General features: G+C 60.3%; 2 protein-coding genes across 14 annotated transcripts in view; one reads left to right on the top strand and one right to left on the bottom strand.

Moving 5' to 3' along the window:
- COL18A1 (collagen type XVIII alpha 1 chain) overlaps nt 1–818 on the top strand; it is a 51,847-nt gene extending 51,029 nt beyond the window's left edge. For all 4 annotated transcript variants that reach the window (XM_086676163.1, XM_086676164.1, XM_086676165.1 and 1 more), the window contains exons 40-41: nt 104–219; nt 403–818. In XM_086676163.1, coding sequence (XP_086532289.1) covers nt 104–219; nt 403–616 — 330 coding nt within the window. In that variant the 3' untranslated portion in view covers nt 617–818. The remainder of the gene's footprint in view (nt 1–103; nt 220–402) is intronic.
- SLC19A1 (solute carrier family 19 member 1) lies at nt 817–27,074 on the bottom strand. 10 transcript variants are annotated; one of them, XM_086676172.1, is made up of 7 exons: nt 25,583–25,798; nt 19,493–19,728; nt 14,431–15,202; nt 14,161–14,353; nt 11,416–11,528; nt 3,520–3,971; nt 817–2,728 (listed from the first exon to the last, which is right to left on the bottom strand). In XM_086676172.1, exons 2-6 carry the CDS (start codon nt 19,679–19,681, stop codon nt 3,532–3,534), a joined length of 1,707 nt encoding a protein of 568 aa, XP_086532298.1. In that variant the 5' UTR covers nt 19,682–19,728; nt 25,583–25,798; the 3' UTR covers nt 817–2,728; nt 3,520–3,531. The 10 variants fall into 10 exon arrangements, with proteins under 10 accessions (XP_086532298.1, XP_086532294.1, XP_086532296.1 ...); XM_086676168.1 differs by lacking the exon at nt 25,583–25,798 and adding an exon at nt 26,876–27,074 and having other exon boundaries at nt 817–3,971; XM_086676170.1 differs by lacking the exon at nt 25,583–25,798 and adding an exon at nt 26,721–26,757 and having other exon boundaries at nt 817–3,971.
- Between the last annotated feature and the right edge of the window lie 428 nt (nt 27,075–27,502).

The raw sequence follows: 27,502 nt of genomic DNA on the forward strand, positions 1-27,502 counted from the left end.
CTTGGGGCCAGAGGCAGTGGCCTCACCGCAGACCTGGGGGTGGAGGCCCCGCGGCAGGGCGTCCCTGGGGCGGGAGTAAGTCCTGCGACACCGCCCTCCCCAGGACGAGGTGCTGTTTCCCAGCTGGGAGGCCTTGTTCTCCGGCTCCGAGGGCCAGCTGAAGCCCGGGGCCCGCGTCTTCTCTTTCGACGGCAGAGACGTCCTGCAGCATCCTGCCTGGTAGGCTCCCCAGCAGAGGCCGCAGGGGGTGTGTTCTGGGAGGTGGAGCCCCCAGGGACGGCCCCACAGGCAGCCGCACCTTGGGCCTTGGGGCCTTTGGGAAACGCCCTCCCCTGCCCGGAGTGGTCCAGATCCCGGGGGTCAGGGCTCGGGCCTGCGGCTGATGGCTGCTGCCTCCTGCAGGCCTCAGAAGAGCGTGTGGCACGGCTCGGACCCCAGCGGGCGCCGTCTGACCGACAGCTACTGCGAGACGTGGCGGACAGAGGACGCGGCGGCGGCTGGCCAGGCCTCCTCGCTGTTGGCGGGCAGGCTGCTGGCGCAGAAAGCCGCGAGCTGCCGCAACGCCTTCATCGTGCTCTGCATCGAGAACAGCTTCATGACCTCCTCCTCCAAGTAGGGGCTCTGCCGGCTCAGACAGGCAGATGGACAGTCAGACGGCCAGGCCGGGAGGCCAGCAGCAGGGGAGCGGGGAAGCCGCCCTTAAGGAGTGTCTGCCCCTGCCCGCCCCCAGGGTGGGACCTGGCTGGCACTCTCCTGTATGGTTCTGTGGTTCACGTTTCATGTAACCCCCAAGAAATAAAAGGAAACCAAAGAGTGTATTTTTTAAAAAGTTTAAAACAAAACCTGGTGCCCAGACTTTCTCTTGCCCCTCCCCACCTCGCACAAGGCCCTGCCCCCTTCCTCTTTGACCCCAATCAGAACAGGAGGGAGACCCCCCCTGAGGCAAAGGAACATACTGACTTGGGGAGGTGTGCGTGCCTGAGGGCCTGGCGGGGGGCCGGGTGGGGCCTCGGTCCCCAGCTGTGAGCTGCTGGGGCAGCTCAGGCCAAGGGCACAGCGTGGGGCCGTTTCTCCTTGGCCTCTGCAGCCACCTCCGGGCTAGAGCCAGCCCCAAACTCAGGGGCCACTGCTGCCCCCCAGGCTATGGCCTTTACCCCAACACCACCTTGTGCTGGTGGCTGGGAGCCAGCCTGCACACGGGGCAGGTGCGTCTTCAGTTCTGTCCCACACCGGCTTCCCACGTGGAGCTCAACCCAGCCAAGGCCCTGCGGGGAGATTTTTAATCTCTACCCCCAGCGTGGGGCTCAAACTCACAACCCTGACATCAAGAGCTCTACTGACTGAGCCAGCCAGACGCCCCCAGGCTAGGAGTTGAGGGGCCCACAACCCAGGGATGGCAGTGTCCTGTCCCCGGGCCCCGCCCAGGTCCAAAACCCCTTTGCTGAGGCAAGGATTCCCAGAGCAGAGGCTTCCCTAGCCTTGCCCAGGAGCACATCCCGGAACCCAACTGGGCCCAAACCTACTCCCACTCCCAGGTGCCCGGCCAGAACTCCTGCCTGCTGAGTCCAGGGCCCCAGGTTTATCTTCATGGGACACAGAGTTCAAAAAACCACAGAGGAAAGGGGTGCCTGGGTGGCTCGGTTGGTTAAGTGTCCGACTCAATCTCAGCTCAGATCATGATCTCATGGTTTGTGGGTTCAAGCCCCATGTTGGGCTCCACGCTGGGCACGAAGCTTACTTAAAACAAGGCACAGGGGCAAACAGGATCGCGACACCTGTCCTCAGCCAGGACACGGCTCACCTGAGACCGGCCTTGCCGAGCCCTGGGACCCGAGGCCGTGTAGACAAAGCACTCTGAAGGGGGCATTCTGGGGGCACCCCCAGGGTCCCTCCCCCCTGGTGGCTGTGCTGGGTCGTGGGCACGGAGCCAAGCGCCTCAGGTCTGCTGTCTCAACACTGCCCTGTAAACCACGGCAGCCGGTCCTGCTAACTGTGTAATGTGGTTTCCAAACAGGCTCCAAATAAAAACAGCGTTTTGCACGGACACTCGGTTTGGAAGCAGCCTTCGTTATCGTGAGACAGACCGTGGGGGTCTTTGTCCTGCTGGTGGGTCCCGCTGAAGGGGCACAGGTGGGCCTGGCTAGATGTACACGGATGTCAGATGCACACACGTGCACGGGGATGCTGGTGCCCTAAACCTTGTCTCCGGAGCGTCCCTGGGGACGGCACAGGCAAGCCGGGGTGTAGACCCAGCACCCATGTTCTCCCCAGAGCTGCTGCAGCACGCGGAACCCACCATGGGGCCAGGTGGCTGGGCCACCCACCGATGGGAGCATTCGCAGGTCAGGGTGGGGGCAAGAGCAAAGGCCTGCATCATGAGGTCAGTGACCAGAGGTGAGAGGCACCGCCCTCCACCCGCCAAGTCCCGCAGGATCCCTGAGCATGGAAGGGGAAGAGCGCTGCCCCTCCCCACGGGGTCCCTGGGGCATGGGGTGGGTGGGGTGGGGAGTCAGCGGGGAGGCCCCCTGTGGATGCCCCGCCCCCCAGCATCCTCCTGCAGCCTCAGGGCAGCCTCCTGAGACACCCTGCCCCCGACAAGCGGACCTCAGGGATCCCTGGGTGCAGGCAGCTCCTCTCCAGGAGGGCTGCTCCAACCTCTCTGCACCAAGCTGGCTCCGAGCAGCTGGCCTTCCCTTCCCGCAGGGCGTGGGCGCTTCTCAAGACAGGGCTGTAGGAGGGGGCTGTGCTCAGCTCGAGGCCGTGGGGGCCTGGTTTGGGTTCCTGCCTGGGGCCGGGGCCCTCTTCTTGGCCTCCTGACCAGCCGCCCCCACCCACGCCAGGTTAGTACAAGACCAGGAGCCCCTCCACGTGTGGGGCTTGGGGTTTGATTTTGGGGAGAGCTGACGGTCTTGCATCTGAGGCGGTGTGCTCAGGGTGGGTCCCGTGTGGGCCGGCACGTGGGCGAGTGACCCCAAGCGGTCCGCAGTCACCAGTGAGGTAGGTCAGGGTTAGCCCGCTGGGGGAGAAGCGGGGCTCCAGGGCCCCTGCATCCCTGCTTCCACCTGACGGGCAAATGTCTGCCAGCAGCCAATGCCTGGCGTCTCGCCCGGAAAGAGAAGCCCACCGAGGCTTCTCATTTGGGTCAACTTTCTTTAGGAAAGGGACATAGTCTAAGGCAAGTACCTGGACAACTGGCCTTACCAAGTTTAGCCACAGGCTACGGGAATCAGGGATCCCAGCCTGGCCCTGCAGGGCACAGGATACCCTGTGGGGGACTGAGTCCCTGAGGCTGGCATCTTGGCCCCCTCACTGGTCCCCAGGAACAAGCAGGACCTGCCTCTTGTGGGGGGCGGGGTGAAGGCAGAGTGGCCTGGTGGGCACATGAGACCCCCCCTCCCCGCCACAGGGACAGCAAGCCAGCCCGCAGTGCCCCAGCAGGCAGCGGGATGGGGACGAGAACCAGTACTCAGGGCCATCGCCAGACAAGCCCTCGGGGTGTGGGTCACAGGGATATCCCACCTAGGGTCCCCGTCAGTCCCTGGCTCCACACTGGAATGTGGACCGTGCTGGAACCCGGGTCCTGGGCCAGCTGCGAAGAGACATCCCTTCTGAGACATCGAGGCCCCATGACGCGGAGCACGGTGCACCGGCTGCCTCCGGTGCCAGAGGAGCCTGGCCTCCCGCTAGGCCGGGCTGGGTCAGGCTTTGGCCTCGGGCTGCTGGTTCTGTTCCCGAGAGGCCAACCCTGCTGTCCACACGCTGTCCTCCAGGGCCGGCGGGGGGGCTTCCGGCTTCGGGCCACTGAGGCCTCTGTCCTGCAGGCTCAGCACCTGCTCGGCCTTCTCCTCCTGGGGCGGGGGCAGGGCTGGGGGTGGGTGGCGGCCTTCCCGGAGGTGCCGCAGGATCACCAGCATGGCCGCCGAGAGGTAGACAATGAACAGCACTAGGAAGTACACAAAGTAGACGAGGAACTAGAACAGAGAGGGGTAGGGGTGAGGTCAGCCCAGGCAGGTGAGGGGCAGGGGCGGGAAGGGGCCTGTGGATTCCTCCCCGGCTCTCCCTCCTCCCGCTGAGGCCATAGGAACACTGCAGGAGTGGGGCTGGGTGCCCGAGGGTCGGGGGACAGGCCAGGAGCAGGTCTCCGCAGTGGGCAGGGCCCGCCCTCTGCCCTGCTCCAGGACGAGCCCTGGGGGGGCCCCCACCGCTTTCCCACAAGCCCTGGCAGTTTCCCTGCATCGCGTGGCCCTTGTGATCTACCCCAAGATGCTCCGCTCGATTTAAGATAACAAACATGAGCTTCATTCTGTGGGCCAAGTTCCCACGGCTGCCGAGGGCACAAGGACAAGCGTGTGCGGGAACTTCCCACACGGCAGAGCCCAGACGCAAGCCCCAAGCCAGTCTCTGTCCCGGGGATCGGTGCAGCTGCGCGGAGCGCCCAGAACGTGGGAACGTCCCTCCTGAGTCTCGTGACCGCCGGGACAGGCAGTCCAGGCGGTTCCGGGCGTCTGCAGGCCAGACCAGGCGTGGGTCCTGCCCGAGACCTTGGCGCTCCGCTCCCCGCAGGCCCCTCTCCGTGCCTTTCTGGGAAAAGCTCATCTTCACAAGCAAAACCGGGAAATGAACCATGACGGACACTGCTTCCAGGCAGATGGAGCGGATGTGTTTTCCCCACTCCTCCCCCAGGTACGGCTGACGCTCTGGACGTTACACACAGAGCACACAGACGAAGGCAGTTCACCAGCTAGGAGCCCTGGAGGCTGAGAACAAACACCAATGTGTCCCCCGGGCTTTTCTAATTTTGTGCTGTAATTTTAGAAACGAAACCAGGGGCGCCTGGGTGGCTCAGTCGGTTGAGCGTCCGACTTCAGCTCAGGTCATGATCTCACAGCTCGTGAGTTCGAGCCCCGCATGGGGCTCTGTGCTGACAGCTCGGGGCCTGGAGCCTGCTTCGGATTCTGTGACTCCCTCTCTCTCTGCCCCAACCCACTCACATTCTGTCTCTGTCTCTCTCAGAAATAAATAAACATTAAAAAAAATTAAAAAAAAACAAAAACAAAAAACCAGCAACCCAGAAATGCCAGCTAATGAAGGGGGAAAAAAACAAAAAACAAAAAAAAACAATAAAAGCTGTTCTTTCCAGCAAAAGGACTGGGACTGGAGAGGGACAGCCCATCAGGACAGGAAACGGACAGAGGGAACAGCCCTACAATGGCTGAACCCCACCCTCATTACCCAGACTACAATGGGGCCCCCGTCAGATGGTGGTGAAGGCCCAGTGGGGAGCTGGAAAGTTCACCCCGGCAGAAACCACACAGAAAGCCTGGACTTTCACTCTCCCCAGGCGGTAACAACCCCCAAACCCCAGCCCTGTGGGTCGAGGACTCGTACCATTGCCCAGCAGCAGGGAGAACACCCCATCCCCGGTGGCGTCACTGGAGGCCATGTGGGAGCGGTCACAAGGCACCCCCCGCCTTGTAACCACTGGAGGCTGGAAGCCAGGTGGGGAGAACTGGAACCCCCGTCCTTGCCAGGCAGGCAGGAGGAGGGAGGAGCCCCCCCAGCTCCCTCTTGGTCAGGAGGTCTGAGCACAGAGCCTGAACTTCCACCCGCCTGGCTGTAACAAGGCACATGTCCCCAACTTCCTCTGCTGGAGCAGTGTCAGGAAAAAGCAGTTAAAGTGGAAGGTTTCAGTAAGATGCAGATCTCTTAACATAATCTCCGAAATGTCCAGGCTTTAATAAAAAAATCACTTAGAACCACAAAGACCTCTAACTGAATGAATACAATCTACAGATGCCGTCACAGGGACGACAGGGATGTTAAAGTTATCTGAGAGAGACTTTAACACAGCATGGTGAAACTGTTTCACCGTGCATGAACACTCTTGGAATAGGTCAAAAACTCTAAGAAAAGAAATGGAAGAGACAAAGAACAGCTAGAATTGAAAACACAATAACCAAACTAAAAACTCAATGGTTTCAACAACAGAACAGAACAGACAGGACAGAGAAAACAATCAACGAACTGGAAGATGGGGCGATGGAAATCACCAAATCTAAACAGAGAGAAAACAAGACTAAAAAAAAAAAAAAAAAAAAAGAAATCCTAAGCAGAGCTTCATTCCCTTATGTGACAAAAGATGTGATGTTGTGTCATGCGAATCCCACGAAAAGAAAGAGGATAGGGCTGGAAAACTTGAGGAAATAGTGGCTAAAAATTCTCCAAATTTGGTGAGAAATAAACCTACAGATTCAAGATGCTCAGGGAACCACACACACAGGACAAACCCAAAGAAAATCAGACCAACACACACCATATTTAAACTTCTGAAGAAGCTAAAGGCAAAGGAAAAAGAAAAGCCTTGCGAGTAGCCAGGAAAAAGCAACACCTTAAGGGAAAAGCAGTGGACTTTTTCATCAGAAGCCAGTTAAGACCACAAGGATGTGACACATTTTTCTTCAGAGTTAAAAGAAAAAACTATCAGCCTAGAAGCCTATATCCAGTATCATCTCCTTTGGGAATGAAAAGGAAATCAAGAGATTCTCAGAAAAAGGAAAAACTAACAGAAGAAGTTGTCACCAGCTGACCTACCCTAAAAGAAGGGCTTAAAGGAGAATTCTCTGAACAGAAAGGAAATCATTAAGAAGAAACCCTGGATCAACGGGGAAGACAAAACACAGTGAGCCAAATCATGGGTAAACAGAAGCCTTTCTTTCTCTTCTAGAAATTTCTAAGTGTTTGATAGTTAAAGCAAAATTTGGAACCCTAACTTATATGGCTGTAATGATACGTAGAGAAAATACTTGAGACAACTATACTATTAACAGTGGAAGGTAGGGGCGATGGATGGCTCAGTCGGTTGAGTGTCCGACTTCGGCTCAGGTCATGATCTCCCAGTTCGTGAGTTTGAGCCCCATGTCGGGTTCTGTGCTGACAGCTCGGAGCCTGGAGCTTGCTTTGGACTCTGTGTCTCCCTCTCTCTCTGCCCCTCCCTGGCTCATGCTCGCTCTCTCCCTCTCTCTCTGTCAAAAATAAACATTCAAAAAAAAATTTTTTTTAATGAATAAATAAATAAAAACAGTGGAAGGTAGAATGACATGGTAGGAGATAAGATTTCTATACTTCGCTCAAATAGGTTATTTAACACACAGTCGCCATCAAAAAAGCTATAGCAAGAGATACACTCAAAAACACAACAGATAAATAAAATGAAACTCTAAAGAATGTGCAAACAATCCATAGGAAGGCACAGAAAATACAAAGGAGAAGAAAAGGAAAACAGAAAATGATACGGCAGATGTAAACTCTAACACGTCAATAATTTCACTAAACATAAATGGCCTACGTTCACCACTTAAGACAGACGTTTGCAGAATAGATGATAAAACATGACTCAATCATATGTAGTCTACAAGGAACTCATTTCAAATATAACAATACAGTCAGGTAAAAAGTAAAAGGATGTAAAAATGTGTATCACACAAATGTTCATTAAAGGAAAACAGAGGGGCACCTGGTGGCTCAGTCAATTAAGCGTATGAGTTCAGCTCAGCTCATGATCTCACGGTTCGTGAGTTCGAGCCCCGCGTTGGGCTCTCTGCTGACAGCTGGGAGACTGCAACCTGCTTCGGATTCTGTGTCTCCATCTCTCTCTGCCCCTCCCTGCTCGCTTGTGCACTCTCTCTCTCTCTCTCGAAAATAAACATTTAAAAAAAAATTTTTTTTAAAGAAAACAGGAGTGCCTATGTTGATATTAGGTGAAGTAGACGTCAGAGAAAAGAAAATGACCAGAGGCAGAGAAGGACATTTCATAATGATCAAAAGCTCAATCCATCAAAACACACTGCAATCCCCACAATTCCCAAGGTGTGTGCAACAAACAAAAGACCTAAAAACACGTGAAGAAAAACACGATGGAACTGAAAGCAGAAACGATGAAAGCCACAATTAAGGATGGAGATGCCAACACTCCTCTCTCAACAATGGGATGAGACAAAATCCACAGGGAGACAGATTAAATCAATACCACCATCAATCAGATCTAACTGGAATTTATAAAACACTCCACCCAACAAAAGGAGAATTCACATTCTTTTCAAGGGTCCCACATAACATATAATAAGATAAACCACATCCTGGGCCAGAAAACAAACCTCAACAAATTTAAAAGGACTGCAATCAGATAGACTGTATTCACTGATCACAAAATAGAATCAAAATGGAAATCAACAACAAAGATAACAGGAAACTCTCAAAACACTTGGAAACCAAACAAGACCATCTGCAATAATTATAGGTCAAAGAGAAATAAAAAGATACACTGAGATGAACAAAAATGAAAATGCAGCTTCCCGATCTGTGGGACGCGGCTGAAGCGGCAGGAGAGGGGACTGCACGCGCAGCACTAAATGCGAATGTTAGAGAAGAAGCCTCAAGGGGCACCCGGGTGGCCCAGTCGGTTGAGCATCTGACTCTTAATTTAGGCTCAGGTCATGATCCCAGGGTCTTGGGACCGAGCCCCGTGTTGGGCACGCTTCGCGCGGAGCCCATTTAAGATCCCCTCTCTCCCTCTGCCCCTCGCCCCTGCTCGCGTGCTCTCTAAAATAAAAATAAAATAAAAAAGAAGCCTCGGGTCATTGATCTAAATTCCCATTTCAAGAACCTAGAAAAAGATGAATATGAATCTAAAGCAAGTAAAAAGAAGGAAACAATAAGGAGGAAGTCTGAGCCAGCCGCAGTAAGGCAAGAAAAGGAAAGAAAAAGCATATGAAAAACAAACCACCTCCTGGAACTAACGAATGGCCACAGCAAGGCTATAAAACACCAACACCCGAGTATCGGGTGTATCCCTACGTGTTCTCAACGAGCACACGGTGCTGCTGGACCGAAGCCATGTGTGCAGGCCCCCACCTCCAATGGGACTGTGTTTGGAGACAGGGCCTTCAAAGAGGTAATTAAGGTCAGAGGGGTCATAACAGTGGGCCCTGATCCAATGTGACCCCTGTTCCTGGAAGCAGAGAGGGACACCAGACGTGCACACACACGGAGAAAAGTTCACATGAGGACACAGAAGACGACGTCTACGTGCCAGCAAGCCCTCGGGAGCACCCAGCTCTGCGCACACCCTGACCTTAGACTCTGAGCTTCCAGGATTGTGAGTTGCCCAGCGTCTGGTGCTTCCATATGGCAGCCCCGGCAGACGAGTGTGGACACGAATGTTAAAATACACTACCACTCACAATTGCTCAAAACACAATGAAATACTTAGGCATAAACCTAAGAAAGCACGTACAATACTCGTTTGCCGGAAACTGCAAGATGCGAGAGGAAACCAAGGACTCTCCACACAAATGCAGACACACACCACGTTCACAGACTGGAAACAGAGCGAAGATGCCAATTCTCCCCGAACAGACACGGGCTTACTGTGAGTCGCAGCAAAATTCCAGCAAGAATTTTTGTAGGTAGACAAGTTGACTAAAATTTACACAGAAAGGCGGGGGAGCCTGGGTGGCTCGGTCGGTTAAGCGTCCGACTCTCGGTTTCGGCTCGGGTCATCTCACAGTTTGTGGCTTCAAGCCCCATGTCGGGCTCCGTGATGACAGTGTGGAGCCTGCTTGGGATTCTCTCTCCCTCTCTCTGCCCCTCCAATGCTTGCTCTCTCTCTCTCAAAATAAACTTTAAAAAAGTTTTAAAAAATAAATAAAACTTACAGAGAAAGGCAAGGAAACTAGAAGGTGGAAACAATCCTGAAAATACGCTTCAAAGCTGGGGCAATCAGTCTGCCCAATTTCAGAGCTCACCGTGGAGCTGGCGAGCAGGACCCGGTGGCGGTGGCGGACGGGCAGGTGTCCAGCTCCGTGGGTGGCCCGAGAGCCCAGAAACAGACCCGCACAAACACGCGCAACGCGATTCTGACAACAGTGAGGCAGCAGTTGGACAGAGAAAGGACGGTCTCTTCGACAAGCGGGGCAGGGCAACGGGCCGTCCAGACAGAGGCGGCCTTTGACCTCACACAAAACTTAACTCTGCGTGGGTCAGACTTAAAGGTAAACCCATGAAACTTTAAGAAAGAGATTGGGGAAGACTCTCGAGAGCCCGGGCCACACAAAAAGTTCTTCCACGTGACGCCAAGCCCAGACCCATAAAGGGAGAAACAGGTAAACCAGAGCTGATCAAATCTGGAAGTTTTGCTCTGCAAAAACCCCATCAGGATGGACAGATGGGCCAGAGAGGCACAGAACGCGCGGACCTCATATCACCGACCCCACAGGCATACGGGTGCGGGGCCGCACAGAACTCCGGACGCCCCCCAACTTAGTAACAACCTCCCGTGGCCCGGCAACTCCACCAGTAACACGACTAACGCACACTTTGGATGCCGGCTGCTCCCAGCACAGTCTACCACACAGAGCACATCCACAGGGGGGCGCTCGGCAGACAGGAGCAAGCGCTTCACATGTTCTTCTCCTAACCAGTGTTTTCAAACCCCGCAGGCCAATTTCCAAACAAGAAACGGCGGGTCTGTCCCCGCCCGGCGCCTCTTTCCAGTCAACTCTGGGGTCACCAAAGTAGTGCCAACTCAGCTCAGAGGCCGGGACTTCTCCAGGGAGCCCAAGCCCACTGAGGTCCAGGCTCCAGGCAGACGGGAGGCTGCATGCCCCCAGGCTCAGGGTACGTGTCCGGCCACGGGTGGGGCGGGGTGGTCCCCAGGAGCCTGGCTGCCTCCCTCCTGCGGGCCCGCCCTCTGGCTAATTCCAGCTTGCCCGAGGGGTCGCACTGTGGCCGAGACTAGCCAGAGTCACACGTGGGAGCATCCCCCAACCTCACAGGGGACAGAACTCTCAAGCTCTTCTCAGAAGCACCGAGGACCCGCCCAGAGTTGGATGGAGGGAGGGACCAGACAGGGGCCCGCGCGCACCCAGGTCAACTCCAGGTCCACTCTCCTGTCTTGCGGACAAAAAACAGCTCAAGTGAGGGTCAGGGCCCAGGCCGGATAGGTTTTGACATCAAAGGCGGAGACCTCAAACGGGCGGTGAGCTGTAACCACACAGGGAGGGGCTCACGGCCATACCTCTGTCCTTCCTGGGACATCAGCCGGTGTGGGGGACGCCGGGGGCTGCTCAGGGGGGCCTGCATCTGGGCGGCCTCGGGGGCCCCAGCAGCCTAAGCAGGGCTGGCTGTGCACCACCCAGACCAGGGGGCCTGCCCGGCCCCAGCCTGGGCCCCCGGGACGGGGCAGCCCAACCACAGCTGACCCTTCCCTCCCTGCTCCTGCTCTGCCCCAGCCCACCCTGCCCACGCCGCCCCTGCAGCGGACCCGCGGACCCAGACCCTCTGGAGGGGGAGATGCCGCTGGCCGAACACCCCTCCAGAGGCTTCCGTCCCCAGGATGCGAGGCTGAAAGGGACTCACCTGCGAGCGCACCGGGAGGCCCAGACACCGCTTGTCGGCAACGATGAGGATGACGATGGTCTTGAGGACGGTGGCGAAGAATGTGTTGACTCCGAACACCAGGGCACAGAGCTCTTTAGAAAGAGAGGACGCGATCTGAAAGCTGAATGGGAAAGCAGCCGAGCTCAGACGCAGCTTCCGCACGGGGCGCGCCCACCGCACAAAGGGAACCGGCACGACCGGCCCGGGACCCAGGCGGCGCTCCAAGCCCTGCGCAAGCTGTGTGCGTGCAACACCGAGGACAACACACACCCCGGGAAGACGTCCAGAACATCTCCTGGTAATTCCGGGACAGAGTAAACAGAGGCCCGAGAGCCTCGTGAGAACAGGCAGAAATCACGAGGGTTCTGGAATCACTGTTCTTTCACGACTCGAGAAATTAGGGGCAGAACAGTAAAACAAACAAGAAAACGCAAGAGGAACGAATATGCACACGGCTCCCAGTCCTCTGCAGAAAAGTGAACATTTGAAGGTGCTTCCGCGAAAATCCCCGAGGTGCCTCTAAAAACAACTGGATAAAAAAACATTCCGAAGTTCTGAAGAATGAAGGAAAATACGCAAGAAGCCTTTCAAGAGGGTGACAGAAGCGGAGGGGCCGCTGTGCTGGGTGGGGAACGAGGAAGGGCCCCCGCCCGCATGAGCAGCAGCGAGACTGACGCAGAGTGAGGAAACCCAAGCTGGGCCGGGTCCCTGGCCACCTGCCCCGCGTGTCTCCTGTGTTCCACAGCCCCGGGTGGGAGCAATTGAGACGTGACAAGGGGCACACGGCGAGAAGCTCCCACCACATCCGGGTTGCCCGAGGGACAGTACAGAACCCAGCAGGAGAGGCCAGATGCAAACTGTCCCTACGAAAGGCAAGGGGCCCACAGGGCCACCGTGTGCCCGCCCAGGATCTACCGTCTTCTAGGGCACGTGCCCCCGCCTGGCCAGTCCCTCCTGGGACCCATCTGCGGCCATCAGAATCTGGAGGAATAAACGCAGATGAGGGGCTATCGACCTCAGGGCTCTCAGTCGCAGGGAAACATCGCACGTGGCATCCCAGTCACCTGGGGACCAGCCGTACAGCATCACCGAGAGGACCGAGAGGACCGACTGCGTCTGCACCTGTGACACCGAAGCACACAGCTAAGTGTGCGGGGCAGGGCTGCAGCGCGACGAGCATGGTCCCGGGTCAGCCCAGACACCCCGACGGCCGCAGCAGGCCTGGCGGTGGAGCCAGAAGGGCCGTTCTCCACGCCAGCCCACGTCGTATCCCACCCTTTCTGCATTCCTACAATCAGCACAAACGTCCAAGGAGGAGATGTATCGAGTGCACAGCAGTCACAGCAGATGACCCGGAGCCCTTTCCGGTGCTGACCGTGGTGCTCCTGGCCAACGAGACGCCCTGGGGACATTTGCAGGCTGAGAGAGGGCGAGGAGGGACAGGAGGCAGGGAGGACCAGCGGGCCACACAGGGGGCCGTCAGGGGAGGTGGCCCCGGCCACGGGGAGCAGGCTGGGCGTCTTCCGAGGAAACCGTCCCCGGGGCGTCTGGCAGAGCTCGGCTCTCCCCAACAGAAGAGGAGGGACGCCTGGGCAGGTGTGGACTGAGTGTGGAGAGCAAAGCTGGGGACTGGCACTTCCGTGAGGCGACACCAAGGAGCTAGGAGCCTGAGGATGCCATGTGAGCTCAAGATCGGGTGCGGACAGATGATCTGATCAGGGGTGACCAGGAGGGGTGAGGCCCAGAGGGGAACCAGGGCCGGGCAGGGGAGCTGGTAACAGACCCAAGCCGACCTTGGGTGCAGGAAGCTCAAGGAGGGAGGGAGGGAGGGAGGGAGGGAGGGAGGAAGGGAGGGAGGAAGGGAGGGAGGGAGGGAGGGAGGAAGGGAGGGAGGGAGGGAGGGAGGGAGGAAGGGAGGGAGGGAGGGAGGGAGGGAGGGAGGGAGGGAGGAAGGGAGGGAGGGAGGGAGGGAGGGAGGGAGGGAGGGAGGGAGGAAGGGAGGGAGGCTCCTACACGTGTGGGGCGTGGGCACAATTGGTGTGAACGTGTGTGGCAACAGCATACAGCTTCGTGAAAGGGTCAGTTCAAAGGAATACACAGAGGATCTTAGGAGCAAGCAAGACGTGGGCTGGAGAAAGTTCTGGAAGGCACAAGTGGGCTGAGGGCAGCACCTGGCTACTCCTTGGCTATGTGTCACCGTGCCCTGCCGCGGAAAGGGACAAGAAGGGCCTCGCGCCACAGTCAGGGCCACAGCAGCGCCCGGGGCCTCAAAAACAGGCCAGGGAGCAGGGAGGAAGGACATTACAAGGGCTGGTAACTGTGGACACCAAGTAGCCGCCACGGGAGAAGCAGAAGGGATGCCGATGCCACACGTGGTAGGCTCCGTGCCGAGCTCGGGGTCACGAAAGCCGGGACAAGCCGTGCCACGGACAAGGGACAGCTGGGCCCCTAGCGGGGGGGCACGCTAGGTTCACTGTTCCTCCCGGTAAGAGAGCACACCGCCCCGCTAGCTCCACGCTGCCTGCACGTGCCCCCTCTGCTCCCCACAGAACATTCTGGAAGGGAGGCCTCTTAACACATGCAGGCAGCCTGTCCATTCCCAGCGAGCAGGAGGAAGGCGTGTGGCCCTCCGGCCACCCGCCACCGGCCAGGCTGTAGCTCTGGCTCTTAAGCGGCCACCCAGACCACGGCCTCACACGGCCCACCCCGCTCCAGTCAACTCACGTGGCGATGGGCACCAGGAACTGGTAGGCGCCACGGAAGAGCACAAAGGCCACGTAGCACAGCCAGATGTTGCTCGTGCTGTACATGAGGAAGACCAACGCAGCCTGCACCGCCGTCACGCCCGCGATGACCAGCTTCGCCCACAGCGCCCAGCGGATCTTCACGAAGCCCGCGGAGAAGGAGGTGATGGCACCTGGGGAGACAGGGCGAGTCACGGCCGTCCTGGGGAGGCGGGCGGGGCGGGCGAGACCGGCGGGGCCGTGGGCGTACCGAGCAGGGTGGACGCGGCGTCCGCCCCCCCGTTGTAGACGGAGGAGGCGTCCGTGGTGGGGTGGACCACGTTCCACAGGATGTGCACGTAGTAGACGATCAGGTAGTAGGCGGCCGAGTTGAAGACCCACCAGAGGGACCAGAGGCGCAGCTGCGGCAGCCGCAGGTGGTCCCCCAGCTCCCGGAGCATGCGCACCAGGGTCCAGTCCCGCCAGGCCCCCAGCGGCACCCGGCCCGGCTTGGCGTCCGCGGGCTGGGAGGGGGCCGGGTTCATGCGGTCCAGCTCGGAGGGCGAGGCCCCGTGGCGCGCGGGGGCGGCGCGGTTGAAGAAGAGGCTGCGCTTGGGGCGCTTCAGGAAGAGGGCGAGGACCAGGCTGAAGGTGAGGAAGCCCAGGGAGATGTAGTTGACCGTGGAGAAGGGGACCCGGCCCACGGTGACCAGCAGCTGGCCCAGCACGGAGCTGGCGAAGACGCCCAGCAGCACGGCCGTGCGCGAGTAGCCGGCCATGCGCTGGTAGCGGGCCGGGCACACGAGCGAGAAGACGTAGGAGGAGTAGGCGATGCGGGCGGCCATGGTGAGGCTGTAGAAGAGCTCCATGAACTGCATGTGCAGCACGGAGTCGCCCAGCAGCAGCAGCAGCCACACGGAGATGTAGCTCAGGCCCTGCAGCACCAGCACCGGCTTGTAGCGCAGGTAGTCGGTGAGCAGGAAGACGGGCACCAGCACCGCCAGGTAGGAGTAGGACAGCACCGGCGTGATCTCGTTGGTGACCTGTGGGACGGCAGGCTCGTGACACCGCGGCCCCTCGAGCGCCCCGGCCGCCCCCCGCCCCCGGGCCGTCGGCGTTTTCTCGCCTTACTACATCTGATAAAAACACACGGCCGTCGGGACTGCGCCTGGCGGCCCGGCGCGCCAACCACGTCCACACCACGGCACACCGGCCCCGCGGGCATGCCGCTCCCGGCACAGGACGCCGGGGGCTGCCTCGCACGGGACGGCGGGCCCGGGACGCCGGGGACCGCCTCGCTAATGAGCAGTCATGACGCAGTCACGTGCTAACCCAGCTTTGTTTGTTCCTCGTGATACAGAAACACGATGTGGCTTCTCCTTGGTCACAGTTGTGACCAACTTACACTCCGGTCTCAGAAGGAAAGGCCGCAGATGACGAGTGCGCACAACAGGTTTCACAGACCAGAAGGAAGGGGAGAAACCACAAGGAAAAGGGAACCAGGCCAGAGGCAACAGCAGGGCCCGGCCAGGCCCCCCTCACGCCTGTCTGCTGGGGGAGGGCACCGGCCACCACCCTCACTCGGTCCCGGGGCACAGGGACACTGGGTGGGAAGCCCCTGCACCCAGTGCCACTGGACCCCACCACGGGGCTCTGGTCGTGGCTCGGATCCACCGGGGCAGGCACAGGTGGGCCCCCAGAGGCTGCGGCCTCCCTGGGGACCCACCGGACTCAGGGCACCAAACCTGACTCGGACCACAGAGCAATCCCGGAGACAGCCCAGGGGGCCCTCGGCCCCGAAAACCAGCAGGCTCCGAGGCCCCGGAGTCGACCCTGGGTCAGCACGGGGGGCCGTGCCCACCACCTACCAGGCTCTGGGACGCCACGTGGACCCAGTGCTTCAGAGGGTTCAGCCGGGGAGTTCTGCGGCCCCGGCGCCTGCCCGCCCAGGGGATGCTGCGTGATGGGCCCGGCTGGCCACAGACGGTCCCGGGCCGAGTGTGGAGACCTGTTTCTGCCCTCGTGCACAGGACAAGCCTCAGGGCCCAAGGAAAGCCGTCGGGAGACCCAGCTCTGAGACACAGGGGCCCGTGACAGAACTTCCCTGGCTGGTGGCCTCTTAAACCCACATGGCCATGGGAAGCTGAGGATGACCCCCAGGCCGTGGCCCCCGAGACACCGTGCACAAAAGCCCCAGGACATTCTGGGACACTCAGTGCAGGTGGGCCCCAGGGGAAAGAAGAACCTGCACTTGGTCACCAAGAGCCACAGGGTCCCAGCTGCAGGGGGGTCTGGAACCGTGTTTACAGTCTCCAAGAACATCAAACGGCCCTCACTTACGATGTCTCCTAACGACCCCCAGCCCCGCCCCGCAGCCCCACTCGGCTTCCCCTCAGGCCTGGCAAACGGCTGACCCATGTCACACGGGGAAGTTCCTGGAGGAGAGGGCACCCACGGGGTCCCCAGGGCAGACGGCAGCTGTCACGTGGCCCGGCCCTGGCACGAGGTCAGCCTCGTCCCGGCCCGAGCCTAGCGTTGCCTGGACGCATTCCCATCCCGCTAGGGTCTGGTCCAGGCTGACGGGGAAAGCGCGGAAACCGTGCCCAGACCTAGATCCAGGTGGCTTCCGGGCTGCTCCTTCTCGGATCGGGCCGGCTCGGCCGGGCCCCACAGCAGCCGTGGGAAGGCAGGGAGGATGGGGCACCAGGATGAAGACCAGCGGGTTCTGAGGAGGGGGACGAAGGGAGCAGGGCAGAGCCACGGCCTACCCAAACTCCGGGAGGAAACACCACAGCTGATGCCAGGCGGAGCCTGTACGCGCACGGAGAACCGCCTGAGGCGAGGGCGGGAATGACACGGGGACCTTCACTGAGGAGGGCACCAGGTGGTGTCAGCCCCGTGAGGATGGCGGTCAGTGGTCCCGGGCGGGTGCTTTCCGTGGGGGCTGCGGCAGCAGGACTCAGCCAGGCAGCCTGGATGCAAAGGAATGACAGGCCTGCAGGTGCAGAGCAGGACCCGTCCCCTCCCCAAGGCACTTCCTAAGTCTGCGGCGGAGGGGGGGGCCATGTCAGGCGACCTCACAGCATGAACCGTGGACCATCTGGCCAGACTAAAGCTTACAAAGCAGGGGAGACCAGCCCAGACTAGGAGAAACACGTGACCCCAAAGGGCAACCAGAAGGCAGACAGCCCCGGAGGAGGACACGGAGGCTGGCCTGCGAGCACAGAGACAGCCAGGTGACAGCCAGGCCCCGCGGACCACACGGAGAGCAGAGAAACGCAATCCAGCAGCACACCGGCTGTTTGCTGCGATCAGATGGGCAGAAACTCAACAGCACCAATCAGATGCTGGCGAGGGAAACGGAAGCCACGTGTGCGTGGCCAGGCCCAGTACACCTGCCGGGGGTTGGGGTAGGGACAGCCTGGAGGCCACCTAAGCACCGGGTGAAAGCTCTGCGGTTCCACCCCCAGGGTGCATGAATGTCACATCAGCCCGAGCCTGTGGGGAACAGCGTCCCCAGTCGGCCCAGCAGCGAGAAGCCGCAGCGGCTGTGCGGACACAAGCCAGCCAGCTCACAGCTGCACCACCCGTGGGCCCCGCCGAGCAGCCATGAGCACAGCCTGCCCGCCTCTGCTGCCCGTCTGATGGCATCCACGGGGCTGGTGGTCTGGCTGAATGTCTGGAACCCCCCACAGCGGACACTTGAACCACAGTCTGAACTGCGTGGGTCCCCTTGTCTCCAGCTTGTTTTCAGTAAATATAGTCCAAGTGTCACATTGTTTTCTCTTCCTTACGATGTTCTTAAAAACACTTTTTTCGGGGCGCCTGGGTGGCGCAGTCGGTTAAGCGTCCGACTTCAGCCAGGTCACGATCTTGCGGTCCGTGAGTTCGAGCCCCGCATCAGGCTCTGAGCTGATGGCTCAGAGCCTGGAGCCTGTTTCCGATTCTGTGTCTCCCTCTCTCTCTGCCCCTCCCCCGTTCATGCTCTGTCTCTCTCTGTCCCAAAAAATAAATAAACGTTGAAAAAAAAAAAAAATTAAAAAAAAAAAAACAAAAAAAAAACAAAAAAAAAAAACACTTTTTTCTCTAGCTTCCATTGCTATAAGGATAAAATATGGAACACACATGACACAGGGAATACGTGTTAACTGTTCACGCTGTCGGCAAGGCTCCTGGTCAACGGTGGGCGATCAGTAGCTAAGTTTTTGGGAAGTCAGGTTATACGCAGATTTTCAACTGCACAGGGGTTGGGCACCCCTAAGCCCCAAGTTCAAGGATCATCTGTCTTCGATCAGTTCACGTGCAACTGGAGAGCAGGCAGATGAGCTTTATAACTTTGCTGCAGACATTTTTCTTGTTTTTCTTGTTATTTGAATGGAGCTTCGCATACGCGCTTATTCCGATGAGGGCCGGCCGCCCCTCCGGACAGCAGTGCTCCTGAGAGCGACAGCCACCTGGCCCACCAGTGAGCACGGGAGGAGGGCCAGAGAGCCTGAGTGGGGGTTGGGGGGGCACAGGGCCCCCCCCTCGGAAGTGATTGGCTCTGGGATCAGGTGCAGTCACATGCAGGGTTAGACCTCCTGCGAGCCGGTCAGGCGGGTATTTCCATCTTTCCCAAGGCGGCTACTTTGAGGGTCAGGCCTCGGCAACGCCACTTGACTTAAACAAGTCTCAGGTGTGCAAGGGGACGGTGACAAGCTCTCAGGGAGCAAGGAAGGCAGCAGCTCAGCATGACCCACAGTTCAGACACAGTGACAGGGGACACAGGGGCTGGCGCACACGCTGGAGGGGACGGGTAGCCAGAGGCCGAAGGGCAGGGATGAGTGAGCAGGGAGCCTGGGCCGGGAACAGGTCGGGCAGGAGAGCCAGGCGGTAAGCAGAGCTGGCACAGAAGCCCTGACCGAGGGATTCATTGACCAACAGCCCTTGGGTCCTTTAGTTTTGTGGAGAAGGAAAGGCTGGAGGTGTGTAATCTGTTGCTGCCCCAGGGTGTAAGCTCATTAGTCAAGTTTCAAGGACACTCTCTGTCCTGGCTGCCTCATCAAAGGGAAATTCCTCAGTCCTCCAAGGCAGCAAGCAAGCCGGCTCAGCAGGTGAGCCCGCGGGGGCGGGGTCCTCCCCCTCCGGCTGGGGCAGCCAGCCATCCCTCTCGGCTGCCATCCCTCTCGACTGCCATCCCTCTCGAACTGGCCTGGTCAGTGACAGCCTGACCCTCGGTGTGGAGGCGGCCCTCAGGGGGGCCGGGATCGGGACCCCTGACCCCCATAGCCACCTGCCCTCGCAGGCTCAGCCACCTCGGGCCCGGGGCGCCCCCACATGCCGCGCCCACGCACCTGCTCTTGTGTGAAGTTCTTATCGGTGCCCAGGAGGTAGGGGGTGATGAAGCTCTCCCCGGGCCGCATCTGTGCCATGAAGCCATAGAAACACAGGTAGAACACCAGGCACCTCCAGGATTTGAGCTCAGGGTGCCGCCCAAGCTCCGGGGGCTCCTGCTTCTCCGCCACCTGGCCGGAGGGCACCATTCTTGCTGTCCAGGCCGCCCACAGCCCTGCAGGAGAGGAGGCCGTTCCTGAAACAGACGAGGCAAGAATCGGGGCAGCTCAACCGGCAGCCCGTGGACACCACCCTGCCTGCCCCCCAGAAACAACACCGAAGAGCGTCCCCTTCTTTCACGGAGTTAGGACCCAACGTCCACACGGGGAGAAGAGCCCAGAGGCCCCAACCCTGAGAATCCCCCGGAGCCCGTAGCAACCCAGATGCCGGGCGCACCCACTGGGCTGTCACCACCTCCGGGGGCTACCGGGACGACCTCACCCCATACCTCACCCACCACGGGATTGGCTCTTTAAACATCAACTAAAGCCAAATACAACTTAAAATCCAGTCCTCAAGCACACCAGACTCATTTCAAGTGCTCACAGCGGCGGTAATGGCTATGGACTATGGGGTGGGCACGAATCCCTCCCCGGGAGAGGTCTCGGGGACAGCCTGCTCCGGCGGCTGGTGTCACGGCACCTGGACACATCCCTGTGCGGAGACCCAGCTGCCCCAAGATGGCAGGAAGAGACCTTGCCGGGCCGCCTGGCACACACCTGGCCACAGTCAGCGAGCTGCAGCCTGGGGGCGCCGTCCCGTCGCTGGTGGGGGGGGGGCTCCGTGCACAACACCGGAGGACGTGGCAGACGAGCCTGGGGGTGACACTGACTGTGGGCAAGGAGGGCAAAGGGAGAAGCAGGAGCCTCTGGAGGAGAGGGTGACAAGGTGACAGGAAGGGACCACATGGGACAGAGGCCTTCAGCCTAATGACCCTGGAGCCTTGAGAGGCGGCAGGAGGAGCGTGGGCTGCCAGGTGTCCCCCAAGGGCAGCCGCACCCGGGGGCACTTTGGGTTTGTTTGGCCCAGGTGTGAACAGCAGCTTCCCAAACCGGCTAAGCCTACTCCAGCAGAGAGCAGCAGGGGGTCAGACCCAGTCCAGTTTCCGGTTTCGGTTTGCTGCTGTTTCCCTTTGTTACTATGTTTCTATAAGTCGAGTGACACTGGCTCTCCATTTAAGGCACTGATATACCCTTCTTTTTAAATAAGCAGGAAGCCCGGGAGGCAGGCATCGTGGGAGGGTGGGGAGGACACGCGTGCTAAGGAGCCACGCTAAGGAGCCCTGTGGCTCAGGCCGGGTAGGGATGCCCTGGGTGCAGAGGGTGGCGGGGCTGACAGACGGAGGGAGAACTCTGCTCCTGCGCGGCCTGGCCTTTCAAGGAGAGTGCGTAGAGGGTGTGGTCCGGGCAGGGACACCCTCCAGTTCCCAGCGGGCGCAACAAGTTCCCAAGATGTGAAACCAGCCTTGTGGGGGGTGGTCCAGGGACCCCGAGGAAAAGCCACCAGACTCCCAGCACATGCAGCCCAGAGACCATCCAAGCAGGAAGTGCTCCCACACTCCCCCCAGGATGAGCCGCAGAAGAGCCAGATGACTGCAGAGACCCCACCCACAGGAAGCACAGAGCCTCAGCAAAGTGAACTGTGGCCTCGTGAGCAGGCCTGTCCCCGCCTTCCACGCACCCACGCTTATTTCTGTGATGCGGGGAAAACCAGGGGGACAGCAGTGAACCCCTCCAAAGCCAGGCTGGAGGGTCTGTGGGGGCTACGTGCGATGGCAGGGGCGAGGGGCAGCTGCAAGAATTTGAGAGTTTCAAAGGCAGGGAGGGTGGTGGTCCCAGGAGTTACAAGGTCCTGGGCCGGCCCCCTCAACGTTCCCAAGCGGCCAAATGAAACGGTCAGCCAGGAGGCAGAGCTGCAACTCCCCCCACCCCCGGAAAACCGCCGCAGGGCGCACAGGCCAAATGGCTTCAGCAGACAGACTGGTATTCCCTCCTCCAAACCCACCAGGAACTCGTACACATGGGGGGCCCAGGGCCACAGGGAGAACCACCCAACCTCGGGTGCACCCCCAGGGACCCCCATCCCTGCCCCAGGACCCCCTCAAGTTCACTCCCCCACTCCCAGGTACACTCCCTGGATGCCAGGGCAACCCCACACTCACCTAGCCAGGCTCCCCAGCTCAGGGTGAACAGCCAAGAATCCACCTGAACCCAGGGTCCCCAGGGGCAGGTCCCCACCCTCCCAGGGGCTCAGAGGCCGTGAGGACTTGGCCATCCTGTTCAAACAGGTGTCATCTCCAGAAGCAATGAGAACTTACCATTACCTGGTACCCCCTGAGTCCTGGGGCAATGGTGCAAGTTTCAGACACGAGCACCCAACACACTAATGCTTTTTGTTCTATATCCTGGACTCCAAAGGCTTCGGAAACCCAGGAGTGGTTCTTCCCTCTCTACAGTGAGAACTGCCAGGAGCTCCCCGTGCAGCTGTCTGAAGGTCTGGGTCACGGCCCAGGACTCTGCACCTTACACGTCCCGCGGGCAGGCCCGAGCAGGTGGAAGAACACAGCGCCCCAGGACACTCTGCCTCCGGTCCCTGGCTAGACGTGCAGGGCTACATCTCAACATCAGGACTCCCAGGGAGTGTGGCCACCCCACCCCAACCATCGCTCAGGTGGGCCCCTGGGAGCCCTCCAGGGTCACAACACAAAGGTGGGCCAGCCTCAATGCCCAGAAGGATGGGTATGAAAGGAGACAGCCCAGGTGATGGCCAGGGAGCCCCTACCACCGAGGAGCTCACGGAGGACGGGGGGAGTATCTACAGAGACGGTGCATCAGAGAGCCCCTTCCCTGCCTGCCCATTCTCCAGTTCCATCCCTGAGATCTAGGGACACTGCCCTGTGCAGGGCTCAACCTGCTGGGTGGCCAAGGGCCCCAGCCCTTCTCCCAAGTTCCATAATAGCTGGGGTGAAGGAGAGGCCTCCCCCAGCCGGAAGAAGCCCTGGCCTCTGGGGCCGCCTCTGTTCTCTGACCACATGATGCTAAGTTCCCCCCCACCCCACGCCCCCAGAGCTCACTCCAAGTCCTTGGCTCAGTGTCCTGCACACAAGTCTCACCTCTGGGGACCACGCTGTGTTCGCTCTACACTTGCGGCCCACGAGCTGGCCTGAGTCACCCCTGCACGGCAAGTCCACCTGAAGTGTCTGTGAATGTTTGCTCGAGACCGGTTCCCAGCAGGGGTCTCCGCAGAAGTGCAGCGGGGCCTCCCACCCACCGTGGGCACACCGGAAAGGGGAACTCGGCTCCTCAGCCCGGGCACCAGGGGCAGTGGAGACGCCCGCCTGCGACGGAGAGTACGTTTACTGTCCCGCTGCTGGCCCAGCCTCACCCTGCCCCGTGCCAGGAGGCAGAAACAGCAGCGAAGGCGCGGAGGAACATGGAAGGCTCCAGACTCTCCAGAGCGTTCCTTCAAAACTGGGCACCTGCATTTCTGCTCCAGATATTTCTCCCGACTGTTGTGTAAGAGCCCCGCGCCTCCTCCAGCTCGGGGCAGGGGTGAGGGGGCCCGGTCCTGGAACTCCCCGTCCCTAGCTGCTCCAGGACCCCTGACGTGAGATGTCCCACCGCAGGGGCACCCAGGGCTGAACTCAAGGAGGCAAGAGAGCCTACAAGCCGGGGCACGTGTGGCAAAGCTGACCCTCTGGTCACCCCTCACAGCTGAAGTGCCACCACCTGACCTCCCAGAACAAAGGACAGCAGGCCGCGGCACGACCCACCATGTGAAGCGGTCGCTGGCGATGCTTATCTGCACGGAGACACCCTGGGGTCATCAGGCTTGTGTCCACTTTGGAATGCGCCTCTCCCACACTTTGAACAACTTCTCAACAGGCTGGGCATGTACAGGCTGGACAATTCAGAATCCAGGGAACTCTGAATTGAGCCAGGCAGGACAGGCTCAAGGAGAGGAGCTTGGTCCCCTCCCTGGAGCACGGCCTGCCACACAGAAACAGGAGCCAAACCTCCGGAGTCTAATTTGAAATCCATTTTTAACACTGGCCACTGGGGAAAAGGTGTTGACCACTACAGGACCAGTGCGTGTTGACAAGCCCTGTCACGAGGCCTCTCCAGGAGGAAAGGCAGCCCGTGCCCGCGACTGAGCATCAGAGAAAAAGGCCAACTCAGAAGCCAGGGGTCTCAGCCAGCGAGGCTGGGGCCCTGCCCACGTTCAGGTGGACTTCGTCTGCTTCGGGTGAGTTCACTCAACTCACCTGGGCTGGGTGTAGACACCAGCCCTGACGAGTGGCCAGCTGCCACGGCCAGGACTCAAAGTCCTCTCTTGAAAACACGCAGGCCCTTCCCAGGCTCACGCTCCAGGAAGGTGAGGAGGGCTGCCACCACACGGGCACAGGTGCAGCACAGCCCAGAAGGCAGATGAGGCACTGAGCTCAGGGCAAGTGGCCAGCAGGACGGGCCTGGACCGCAAGTGCCCTGACCCCAGCCCAATGCCATGCAACTTCAAGCCCCTTCAGGGCAACCGAAGGAAACACCGACCAACCAGGAGAGTCGTGGGAGGGGACCGAGGACCCCAGCAAGTGCCCCCAAGAGAAGGTTCTAACAGCCCCCACAGGGATACCCCCCCCCGACCACCCATCCGGGGGGGGGGGGGGAGATTCTGTACCTCCAGGACCCAGTCTAGAGACACAAAACCAAAAAAAAGCAAAATCCACCTGCCTTGTTTTGTGCTTTAAACCGGCTACTGTTCCCCCAGGTTAACGAGGGAAGTTCATTACATTCTTAGTGAAAAAGAAAGACCCCCACAAATCGCTTGACACAGTTCCCTGTTCCAAAGAGTAAAACTGCAGCTTCTGGCCGTCACTACTGTAGACACCGAACCTACAAGTTGAAAACTGGCTGATCATCACTGCCCAGCACAAGTGACTAAAATATCCAGAGTTGCTGACATCCACTAAAGCCCCCTCGGTAAGGAATGAGGAGCACCAACTCGAAAGGATTCAAAGACAGAGGAATGCAGTATGGTGGGAGACAGCAGGGGGAGACCCCATCTGGGGTCCTTCAGGCCTGGGCACTGGGCTCCCACACCTGCAGAGTAAGGCGGTTCCCCCAGGCCAGAAAGTCCTGGTTCTGCTCATTCAGTCTGGACTGCAGGAGGGCCCTCCGGTCTCCCTTATGGAGAGGGTCTCAGCAGGGGACCCTGTTCCAAAAACTGTACCCTACCCGCACTCTGCGCAGCATGGGAACCGGCTTCTTCTAGATGCTCTGGACTTCTGAGCCGTCTCAGATCCTAACCTGTGCTCAGACCAGTGGGGCTGGGGCTGGGGCTGGGCGCCCTGAACATGCCGCGTGTGTCTGGGCCACAACCCTGGACTCTCCAGAACAAGCGTTTCACTCGCGGAAAGTAAACAGGACCCTGGAGGACAGCTTCCTCCTGCAGATGTAGGGCAGGTCCGCTCAGGAAAGGACCGCATGCACAAGGCTCGGGTTCCCAGACAATCTCCAGCACTCCCTGCTGCAACCGCTCCTCCAAAAAAGATGGCCATCAGCACCTCTGAGCTCTGGGGCAGGAGACGAACAATGGGCCCGGCGGGGACTGGGAAGCGCGCCAAGGGCCCTCCGGGTCGCGTGGGTGGACCGGGGATCCCCCGCTGCCCCGCAGGCGGAGCACGTGCGCACGGGTGGTGCTGCCGGGGCACCGTGCCCGGCCGCCAGCGCCGAGTCCACGCCGTTCTGTCCATCCTGGGTAAGAGTCCCAGAGTGACGGGGAAGGGTCGGGGCGGCGCTCAGACCCCAACTAGCCGGACAGGTGCTGAAGTGACCGGAGGTGAGCGAGTCGCGCCACAGAGGATCGGAGCGTGCGCGCACCGTGAGCACCGGCGGGAAATGCGGCGGGCGGGCGATGCCCGAGTCCCTCCCTTCACGGGACCCACGGCCACCGCGGGGAGGAACGGGTCACCGTGCGCCCAGGTCGCGCCCTGCACGCGCCGGCCGTGCCCACGCCCGTGCACTGACCCCGCAGCCCCCGGCCCGTGCACTCACCCCGCAGCCCCCGGCCGTCATTCACCCCGCGGTCCCCGGTGCGCGCCTCCCCAGGTACGCGGGCGGGCGGGCGGCGTCCGCTCCTAAAGGCGCGCTGCAGCGCTGGGCGGGGGCGAGGACCCACCCGGAGTGGGCTCACGCGCCGCCCCGGCGCACACAATGACCCGCGGCCGCGGGCGCTGCCGGGAAAGGCGGTGGGACCACGCCCCCGGCCACGCCACGCCCGCGCTCCGACCCGCGCAGCCGCGGCAGCGCTCGCCGCGGTGCCCCGCGCTAGTTCCCAGGCTCGCGGTCCGCCCGCCCCGCCACTGCCTCCCGGTCACGAGGCCGCCTCTTGGCGCGGGCCTGGCGCGGGCCTGGGAGCCTCCGTGAGGGGCCTGGCCCATCCACGGGGCGTCCGCACCACCCCCCAACCCCCCCCCCCCCCCGCCCCGGCCCCAGCCTCCACTCGACCGCCCCTCCAGGTCCCGCCGGCATGCATCCCCCTCTGCACCGTCGCCCCACCCCTGCCCGCCACAGCCCCCGCTGGGTCGTCCTCCTGCCCCCCACTCCGCCCGCCGCCTCCACTGGACTGTCCCTCGCGCGCCCACCTGCCCCCCGATGTAGCCCCCACCGGACTGCCCAACACCTCCCCCACCCCACAGGCCTCACCAGACAGCACCCGGGTCGTAGCCCCCCCCCCCCGACCGCTCTTCCCACCCCCCCAAGGCCCCCACTGAACTGTCCCCCCAACCAGCCCCGCAGCCCCTTCTGGATCATCCCCCTTGCCCCGCCCACAGCCTCACTAGACTGTCACCCCGCCCCACCGCCAAGCAGATCCCACTAGACTAGCAGATCCTCCCCTCGCCGCAGCCCCTCTGAGCCGTCCTGGCCCCCCACCCACCCTGAGCTTCTACTGGATTACCTCCCTCCAGCCCCCACCCGACTACACCTCCCCCAGCCCCCGCCTTCTCATTGCACCCCAGCTGGAGCCCCTACTGGGCCTTCCCCCCTCCCTCTGAACTGTTCCCCTGCCGCCTGTGAAACCCCCATGAAGCCCCCACTGAACCACTCCTCCCAGAACCTCCATTGGACCACCCCTCACCGGCCCCCACTGGGCCGAGGCTCCCAGAGTCCACTGGGACCTGCGCACACCTACCGCCGGCCCTGGCTGCAGTGAGCCCAAGTCCTGGAGGGAGGCCCTCCAGCCCCCCTACCAACTGTGACTGCCTCTTGGAAGAGTGCCGGCCCCTTGACCCCTGCTGGGGCCTGCGGGGGGGGGGGGGGGGGGGGGCCCCCCCCCCCCCGCCTTACCCAGCTAGAAGTTCATGTGCTTTTCTTTTTGGCTCATTTTAAACGTTCCTTTTCTGGCTAAGCCGCAAGCTCAAGCCAGGGACATTGGTCACTGTGCCAGGCAGGACAGAACTATTGGTGTTTTGATTATCTTCCCCCTACCCCCACGCAGCACCAGCCAGTAGGATTCACCATGACCCACATTTGGTTTGGAGGCTGGCTGCAGCACCAACAAGACACAGACACCTGCTCTCGGGGTCACAGCAAGCAGCCTCTACCCGAATGCACCCAGTGCCCGAGCCCCACTGGTACTTCCCTGGGATTCCCCAGTCGGCGGTCAAGACTGACCAAGAACCAGCCAGGCTGCAGGGTGGTGAGAGGGAGGGGAGGGCAGGAAACCCAGAGAGGATGGGAGGGGCCATCTGGCCTCCTGGCCCCCAGTTACCCATCTCAGGCTCCCAGGAAGAAGAGCTAAGGGGAGAAGTGGTTGCAGGTCCCACAGCCCACAGGAAGCATGCAGAAAGGAGGTTTGGCAATAGGTCACCATAGGTTAACCCTAAAAATAAAACAGCTAGTTTTATCAGCACAAATGAGTTGATCTAGGAATGGCACAGAACTGCCCTTTAGGACAATGCAGGCGGTGGTAAA

Source organism: Puma concolor, chromosome C2 (genome assembly GCF_028749965.1).
Source record: "Puma concolor isolate L17-30 chromosome C2, mPumCon1.1.hap2, whole genome shotgun sequence".
NCBI classification, from domain to species: domain Eukaryota; kingdom Metazoa; phylum Chordata; class Mammalia; order Carnivora; family Felidae; genus Puma; species Puma concolor.

What these genes read in the sequence shown, in the direction of transcription:
- SLC19A1 (XM_086676168.1), bottom strand. Translation starts at nt 19,681, where the DNA reads ATGGTGCCCTCCGGCCAGGTGGCGGAGAAGCAGGAGCCCCCGGAGCTT. An exon ending in AGAACTTCACACAAGAGCAG is followed by an intron (nt 15,203 to 19,492) that starts GTGCGTGGGCGC and finishes GCCGTCCCACAG; the next exon opens with GTCACCAACGAGATCACGCC. An exon ending in CGCCGCGTCCACCCTGCTCG is followed by an intron (nt 14,354 to 14,430) that starts GTACGCCCACGG and finishes CTGTCTCCCCAG; the next exon opens with GTGCCATCACCTCCTTCTCC.